The sequence below is a fragment of the Electrophorus electricus genome, chromosome 19, assembly GCF_041902795.1.
Source record: "Electrophorus electricus isolate QZ-2024a chromosome 19, ASM4190279v1, whole genome shotgun sequence".
Taxonomy (NCBI): domain Eukaryota; kingdom Metazoa; phylum Chordata; class Actinopteri; order Gymnotiformes; family Gymnotidae; genus Electrophorus; species Electrophorus electricus.
In genome coordinates, this window is record NC_137515.1 from 19,246,024 (window position 1) to 19,255,145 (window position 9,122).

At 49.2% G+C, this 9,122-nt stretch overlaps 1 protein-coding gene across 1 annotated transcript; it reads right to left on the reverse strand.

Moving 5' to 3' along the window:
- Positions 1-214: 214 nt before the first annotated feature.
- Positions 215-7,378, reverse strand: mat2aa (methionine adenosyltransferase 2Aa). Its single transcript, XM_027019067.3, has 9 exons — positions 7,153-7,378; positions 5,692-5,769; positions 5,239-5,361; positions 4,949-5,061; positions 4,720-4,863; positions 3,194-3,412; positions 2,924-3,106; positions 2,708-2,841; positions 215-2,164 (listed from the first exon to the last, which is right to left on the reverse strand). The coding sequence occupies exons 1-9, from the start codon at positions 7,241-7,243 to the stop codon at positions 2,062-2,064; spliced, it is 1,188 nt and encodes a 395-aa protein (XP_026874868.1). The 5' UTR covers positions 7,244-7,378; the 3' UTR covers positions 215-2,061.
- Between the last annotated feature and the right edge of the window lie 1,744 nt (positions 7,379-9,122).

The window sequence follows — 9,122 nt, forward strand, 5'->3', positions numbered from 1 at the left end:
CGGACTCGTATTCGCTGCACCACACAACCAACTGTAGCATAAGCACTAAACAGAACTAACGGACCATCACACAGCCCAGGTACCGAGTTGCAGATGCATAGCTGCCAATTTAAAAGCTGCAAACACACACCCACAATACTGATCCCCCCCCCCCCCACACCATACTGATCCCACGCCTCTAGGGCATGGCTGCATCAAAGCATACGACACCAAATTGGGGCAAGAGGGCAGAAGTTTTTATTCAAGTCGCTCACATGGACAGGACCAACGTGGAAGAGCAGAGGAGGGGTGTGAGGAGGGGTGCGAGAGGTGAGTACAGTACAGCAGGAAGCCCGGTAGACACCGAGGAAAGAGTGCACGGGTCAGAGGCAGCAGGGCAGGGAAAGAGAAACAAATCTAAAAAGGCACTTTTGCTCTCTCAGTTACCAGTCTGGAGCACCACTGTCTGGCATTTACAGAAAACAAAAAGGTTTGCATGAAAGAAAACCGAAAAAGAGCTACAAAAAATAAATAAAAGAAGGACGAGCTGTAGCCGACACCAAGCAGAGCATGTAAACGAGGCCGGTTTCTCTGTACAACGCCGGCACAAACTCGCTTCTGCCACATGCCAGTACAAGTCGTCCAAAACAAACAAAAAAGTGCACGATTGAGTAAGGTTCGCCTCACCAAGTCGGCCATCACCGTGGTAAAAAAATATTAATAATAATTATAAAACAGGTAACAATGGTCACAGCTTCCAGCACCACCTAGTGGCAGGACCCCAGAGCTTTTCTGTAGGACACACTGGGGATGCCAGAAGGCAGCGCATGGGACAAAACACCAGTACTGGTGTATAGGCAAACAAAATTAAAGTATTTGCTTTAAAAAAAAAACAAAAAAACAAACAAAAAAAAAACAACCTAAACCTCAGTACAAAAGGATCCTTTAATGAGTAGCCCTTCCGAGGACTCCTGGCTTTTCTGTATGGACACCAGATCTCAGAGAGGGACTCCAAGCAGTACAAGTTTTGAAATTTTTGCTGTTTTCAAGTATGGAGCAGTTCAAGAGGTGAAGGCTGCCCCTCTGTGGTGGTGAGGGAGGTGGGCTTCTCTGTAGCTACGCCCACCGTCATCCACACACAGGGGGAGAGTGCGGGGCCTTCACCGTGGTCTAAAACGTCACCCAGCAGCGCTACCACCAAGGTTCGATCCAGAATTCACCACTGAGAATTAAGCGAGGGAGGAGGGGCATTACAGGCGGAGTAGCTGGATCAGCGTCAGGGCCCCTCAGAGCCACATGGATTGTAGCAGCGTCTGACTTCTCTGTAACACGCCAGAACGTGTGGCCTGCAAGAGCTCTGACACACTAACCAAGGACAGGCATGTGAAAATAAAAACCTTTGCCTAATAAAATATATATTCCCCAATCCAAAGTGATTGTGAGTCCATCATTTATAACAACATTTTGCGCCATTTCCAACCGAAGGCGATGAAGGGTTTTGATCCCACCAATAATGGAAATGCTCTCTAAAATGGCAAACATTGGTACCTTCAGGAAATTAGGGGGGGGGATTGCGAAAGAAAATTGAGGGGCTAGTGCTTCTTTCAATGCATAGCAATCTCAAAACTCGATGACTTCAATTTGTGCCATTACTAAATCTTTTAGTGGGAGGAAGAGGAGCGAAAACAGAAAAGGGTTTGAGGTGGGGAAGAGAACACACACAGACACACACACAGACACAGACACAGACACAGAGAGAGAGAGAGAGAGAGAGAGAGAGAGAGAGAGAGAGAGAGAGAGAGAGAGAGAGAGAGAGAGAGAGAGAGAGAGAGAGAGAGAAACTGATTAAAAAGGAACAAGGTAAAAAGGTCTTGATAAGAGGTGTGCGTTTTGGCGCGAGAGAGCGAGCAAGCGAGAGAGAGGTGTGTGTATGTTTGGGATCAGGGTGTGAAGAGGGGAGGGAGTAGCAGAGGTCATGGTGCCTGGAGCATGAGGGGTTTGGTATTTTCACCCCCCACCCAAGGGCAGCTAGGTTTCTCTGTAGTGTACACCAGCTGACCCAGAGTGGGGGGCGTTACAGTTTCAGTATTTAAGCTTTTTGGGGAGCTCCCAAGGGAAGGACTCGCGGCCAAAGTGGCCGTAGGCGGCGGTGCGCTGGTAGATTGGCTTCTTCAGGTCCAGCTCTCTGGAATTGCACAGGGAGAGCGAGTGAGAGGTCGACATGAAGAGAACATGACAGTGGCAGCAGAGCGCGGAGGAGCTGCACCTTATTTCATTCATACACATACATTTTATATATATATATTATATATATATACACACACACACACACACACACATACATACGTATGTATATATGTGTGTAATTATATATATATATAAAAATTTATTTTCTTCATAACAAGTAACTAACGTATAATTTCAAAAACAAGCTGCACCTGTTCTGGGGGAGCCACTGTGTGACTTTACACGACAGATTAGCATGTTACATTAGTGCACGCGACTGAACTCTTCATCATCATAATCTGAACCAGGTGTGGGTGTAAGCAGAGAACCACACACACAGTGCATCATCAGATGCTCCTCCAGAACTAGAGCTGCGAGTCAGCATTTTAAAAACGGACCCATACGAAGTGTCCACCTTCAGTGTGTGCGCGCGGGAGACACCCCTGCTTCCTCATGACAGGTCACGCCAGTCTGGCAGCCACCCCACAGGAGTGCTCTTTACCTGACGATGACCCCGGGCCGGAGGTCAAAGTTCTTCTTCACAATTTCGAGCAGTTCCTTCTCGCTCTTCTGAGACGTCCCGTAGTGGAAGATGGAGATGGAGAGCGGATGAGCCACCCCGATGGCGTAGGACACCTGAACACAGATCAACCGGGCACTCAGCTAGAACGAAACGGCACACGACTCAAATCGACAGGGCCGCAGTCCGCGAGCTCACCTGCACCAGCACACGTTTGCACAGGCCTGCCTTCACCAGGGACTTGGCTACCCAGCGGGCGGCGTACGCGGCCGAGCGGTCCACCTTGGTGTAGTCCTTCCCAGAGAAGGCCCCCCCGCCATGGGCCCCCCAGCCTCCGTACGTGTCCACGATGATCTTGCGCCCAGTCAGGCCGGCGTCCCCCTGCCACAAAGGTTTATTTGATGCCGTTTAACGTGAAAAAGAGCGCATCGGCGACAGGCGTGCAGGCGGGGACCCCTACCCACTCACCTGCGGGCCTCCGATGACGAAGCGCCCGCTCGGCTGCAGGTGGTAGATGGTGTCGTCGTCCAGGTAGACGCCGGGCACCACTGACTTCACCACCTTCTCCCTCAGCGCGTCCCGCATCTCGTCCAGGCACACCACCTCGTCGTGCTGCACGGACACCACCACCGTGTGCACGCGCACAGGCAGCATGGCCCCGCGGTCCTGCCGGTACTGCACCGTCACCTACGTCGACAGGAAGCCGCATGAATTAAGGAGTAAAACGGGAACGAAAACAAACGGAGGAATGACGAGATGGACCTGATGTCAAATGTAAAAGTCTTCTAGTAGAACATGCGATTTTTATGGCATTTAGCCAACGCTTTTATACAGTGACCTTATTACAGCATACAACTTGAGCAACTGGGGGTTAAGGGTTTGGCAACCTGGCCACTGAGCTACTACTGTGTTCAAGGTTGCTTTTTTTTATTGTTTTGTTTTTTTTAAATAACCTCCTTTAAATCAAGGCCAACACACCTTATGCTTACAGGGTGAAGGGAGCAAAACAAAGTAAGCAAGGGTGTCAGAAGTTACAGAAGAGAAAGCACAAGGTCATGGCTCATCACGTCTCAGGCACTAAACGCTTAAGCGTGGAACACGCGACAACACCGTCCTGCGAGGAGATGCCGGCCTGTTTCATGTGTTACAGTAAAAACAAGCCCATCATTTACTGCTCCCATAATCTCTAACTGATTAGGGCCCAGGCCAGCCAGCTCCAGCACTGCATAACCAGTTAGTCTGGGTGTCCAGTCTTCCAAACCCTGGGCTTATTTAAGGGATCCCCCCCGGGTTTATTTAAGGGATTCTCCCCCACCCCCATTTGTCAGGGACAATTTTGGTTGCACACCAAAGTCATACAGGGCAGCTTCTCACACCATATGCTGTTATTTCAGGAGATTCTTGGCTACTCCATTGTATCATTTGATATGCAAATGCTAATATACAACACCTCCATGAATTGTGGAAGTTTTAATAAAAAGGTTTTCTTTTTGTTGGTATCCAAAACAACAAACCAAAAACAAATCGTCACCTCTTATCTTTCAGAAATTGTTTAGACTTGATTGTATTCAAAATGTAAGCATAAGAATTGTAATGAAAGTTTACTACGTGGCTGATTACTCTCAATACTGCATATATTTTAATTGCCTTTTCTCCCCTCCAGGACCCACGCAGGTTGCTAGCTCTGACGGTGGCAGTAAGCCAGCTCTCTGCGGGCCAAAGTGGCCAGCATCCCAGCTAACAAACGCTGGTTCCATGCTCTCGCCACAGTGGTATGCGCATGTCCAGTGTGTGCACACGTACATCGTCGTCTTGAGCACTCGAACCGGCCCAGGGAGTTTCCTCTACCGGCGTCGCCACTCGCTTGCTCAATAGGGATCTGGTCGATAAGCAGCTTCGCAGATGTTTTAAGACAACGAGTGATAAGATTGCTACGCTTTGGCTCAGAGGCAGGGTGGTGTTCAGTTAAAAGAAACCCAACCAGGGTGACTCACCTGGGTCTTGGAGTCGGGCCTTAGCCAGGGTAGCATTCCGTTACGGCGGAGTTCGGCCATTTTGGCATTCAGTTTGTGGGCCAGGACTATAGTGAGGGGCATGCACTCCTCAGTCTCATCGGTGGCATACCCAAACATCAGACCCTGACAACACCACAAGAGTGTTTTTCAGACACACAGTAACACGCTGAGAGTCGCATCTTCACTGGGCACAAATCGAGCCTCGCACCTGGTCGCCAGCACCGATGTCTTCCTCGTTGCGGTCCAGATGAACACCCTGGGCAATGTCAGGGGACTGCTGCTCCAGCGCCACCAACACATTACAGGTCTTGTAGTCGAACCCTGAGCAACAAGATGCACCCGTGAGCCAGCCAGAAATAAACGAACAAACCACAAACAAGGTTAGGATGACCCAAACCACAAGTGGTGAAGACCAAACATTAAAGCCAGCCAGGCAGTTTACCTGTGCTGCCGAACTACAGTTCTGTCCCCCCTGCTCCCACCCGACGAGCCCCGTACCTTTGGAGGAGTCGTCATAGCCGATGTGTCTGATGGTGTCCCTGACAACCTTCTGGTAATCCACACAAGCACGAGACGTCACCTCACCAGCCAACAAGATCATTCCAGTCTTGGCGACGGTCTCTGTTAGGGGGTTGAAGGTTGAAACAATAAGATTAGACAGAGATGGTAGCAGCACAAAGTACACTGCAGGCCTTCTGGCTTGTAGCCATTTTTAACTAGCAGTGCAAAAGTGCTTGGCCTAAGAAACCTGATCCAGCACCGAGTGATTACTTAACATACAGTGCGCTAACAGCCCCTCCCTACCGAACATTCCACTTATCTCACACACACACACACACACACACACACACACACACACACACACACACATTATACATATAAAATTAAGTACGCACACCCCACTCGACACCCGGTCCAAGAAAACCCCATGCACGCACTTGACAAACTCACCACATGCAACCTTAGCGTCTGGGTCCTGTTTCAGGTGGGCGTCCAACACGGCATCACTGATCTGGTCACATATCTTATCTGCATAACAGCAACAGTGTGTGCAGGATAAGGGTTATAACACACCAAGTCAAATACACACACATCAATGGACAGAACTGGAAATAAACACAAACACTTCCAGAGCAAACTAGAATTATAAACATTTTTTTTTTTTATCACACGAGATAAGCAGCCCCTCCTCCACTGCCATGACAGAACTGAACCTCCAGGAAGAACTCAAGAGGTGACAACCTCTTCTCAGTAGAAGATGCATTAAGAGGCAGGGATGTAGCGTCTCACATTAGATCATTGCCAAGGCACGCAGAACAGGCCGGGGCAGCTAGCAAAGTAAATACACACGGCAGCATTCCTGGGCCAAACACATTCCTCCCCAAGTGCAACAGCACAGAAGGAAACCGAGCTGCCATGGTGACGGAGGTATTAAACGGCTCCGTGGGTTAAATCCTACGGAGGATCCGGGTGCACTGTACCGAGCTCTTGCGCCAGTGCCACATCTATATATAGGGTAGAAGCAAACCGAGCTGATCGGCTGCAGCAACCCTCCCCCACGCGCACTGCACTTCGGCCCGCACTGCGCGCTGTAGTTCGGCCTCGCGAGGGGTTTCCGCGGCTGATGCAAGAGCCCGGCGCGAGGGCGTGGCTTACAGCACGTGGGGCGGACAATGTGCGAAGTAAAAATCGTAATAATACGAACTCCGATTGAACCTGATCGTTAATCTCTCCCCATACGGAACCGTTAAATTAATCTAGAGACTATTCTCGTTATATGACACGTTTGGTTGACGTCACGAATTAGGAAGGCAAGTCATTTATATTAGACCCTGGCCGAACAGATACGGCTTTAAAGGCGAAACATTCGTCTGGAATTGCGCTTTAATTCGTTAGGTAAAAGCTGTGGCGATCAGCGTTATCCACAGCGCTGGACCAACGTGCAGCGAAACCATCCGTCCCGCATCGCACGCGCCAGCCCGCCATGCTGCGCGCCTACCGAAATCGTCTTAGCTAGTTTGCTAACGCGCCGCTTTCGGTTAGTCAGTTAAATATGTGAAATATCTCGAAAAGTCAAAAGATGTCAAACCGCCTATTTTTAGTTTATTTTGCGCATTCGTGGCACGTGTCTGAACACGTACGCCACACGAGCCCACGAACGCGCCCCGTCCGTCGTGGCTCGCGCAGGCTCCCCTGTCGGCCTTCAAGCCCGTCGCGCGGTGGCCGGCCCGGGCGCCGGGAAAGACCGGAAAAAGGGAAACGTCTTTAAGGTATAAAACCGTGCCGCTGTTTTTCTAGCCATCTTATGGCGCTAGCTGTAGCCGTCACTGCGCGCGTTTCGGCGCATTTCTGCCACATTACTGAGAATAAGAAACACCGACACAACGGACCCTGTAACGCGCAGCTACGTACCGGGGTGTCCTTCACCGACAGACTCGGACGTGAACAGAAAGCAGTCCTCGTCAATGATGGCGTTGTGGAAGCCGTTCATCTGGCCGTTCATGGTTAAACAAGCGCTTAGTCGTTACAAACCTAAAGACACCGAGCGTTACGTGCGACGCGTCAGTACAAGGCCTCTGAGCGCCCGCTAAAGACCGGAATGTTGTTAGACGCGGAGCTGAGCTCGTGTGTGTGCGCGCGCGGTGGCCGGTGCAGTGGTTTATACCCGCGCGCGCGGTGGGTGGATGCGCGAGCGTCACTCTGTGCGAAAACGTCCGCGAGCCAATGACGAACGGGTTGCCGAGCAGGTGAACAAATGCGGGTCAAAGAGTGCAGCACACAAGCAATTCATACAGAAGTTAAAGTCAAATCCGAATCTACGCAAACGTGAAGAGCGACTCCAGCACGAGCAGAGCGGTGCATGCGATTCAAGGGTAGAGCGCGCGTTCGTTATTTTGCTGTGTGCAGATTTGGCGAGCTGACAGGCCGAGCCGAGAAGCTCACTCCAGCTGCTCCCAGAGCGTTGCTGTGCTGAACGAACCGGGCCATGGCGCCGCATGTACAGCTCAAGGGCTCCACAAACGACCGTGAAACGAGCAGTCTTATGAATCAGCCCACTGCAAGCGCCTGAAAATGAGATCTGCGCACGCAAGTGTCGGCTATCAGAAGAGTAGAAATCGCCAAAGCCATTATATTGATCTTAAACTGGGAGAACTAATTGAGAATCCGCTTTAAAATTATATTTAACATCTTGAATGAATTCAAAATTACATTTCTAGAAAATTAGAACTATCTAAAAAAGTATTGGTTCAGAGTAGTCAAGTCACTGGAACAAATACTGGGAAAGGACACCTTGAAAAATACCTGTTCAGTTACAACGGTTAAAGCCCAGGGTACAGCTTGTACTTGGTTAGCTACGTTGCAAATAGCATAAATACTTATATGAGTCAGCTAGGGGAAATGACCCTTGGACAGCATCAACAGAAGACAACCTGTTAATATATAAACACATGCACTCATTGAAAATGAACCCTTGAAGGTAATATGATGTCTTGTCACCTAATTCCCCCATAATCCAACAGCAATCTCCCCAGGTACAGTAATGTGCTGTGCAAACTACAGTACACTGAGGTCTCACAGATCACTGCTGATTAGGTGTATGAGGAGGTAAGGTTTATATATAAATCTTTTATTATTGTCAAAATAAAAGTCCCAACGGAAATCTTAGGTTACCCTCTAACCACCTTTAAGCAGTTAACATTCAGATTTACCAACAAGCACTGCCTTTAGACGTTTGCTTGTCTGAAATGCATTTTTAGTTTTTGTCATACATTTGTCAAACATTGTCCTGTAATGAGTGTTTAGAGAGCACTCCAATGGGACCAAGAGTAGATCACTGGGCTTCAAATTGTTCGAGTGTGTGTGTGTATAGTTTCAGCTGGCTTGAGGCTTTTCCCAGTCATACAAACAGCTCCTTCCACGGTAGTCCCCCTACACCTTCCACATTCACCTTATTATCCTTTTCTTATATTCATTCAAACACACCCACAGCAGTCACCTGTCAAAACAGGCCTACCAGTTTTAATTACACTACAACAGGTGGGAGTGTGCCAGCCTTACCAACCATGTCATAAGTCAAACAAATATGTAGACACAATAGTGAAAAACGAGTGTTACACTAGGCATGCTTAGGGTGTGACGGTTCCAGTTAAACGCAATTCTTCGCAGCACACTGCCCATGCCATAAATCCAATCCGTGTTGGGAATTTACTGCGTCACTTTCCAAAACTTCACACACCAATGTCCAGAACAGGTCTGAGTTAGCAGAAATGTCACTGCGTGCGTTTGGGAGATGAATGCTTTCCAGGAAAATGGTCCAGTGGAGCTCAACTAGTTTGGAAACAGATCTCGATGCACATATCACACGACATCAGTGTGCTGTT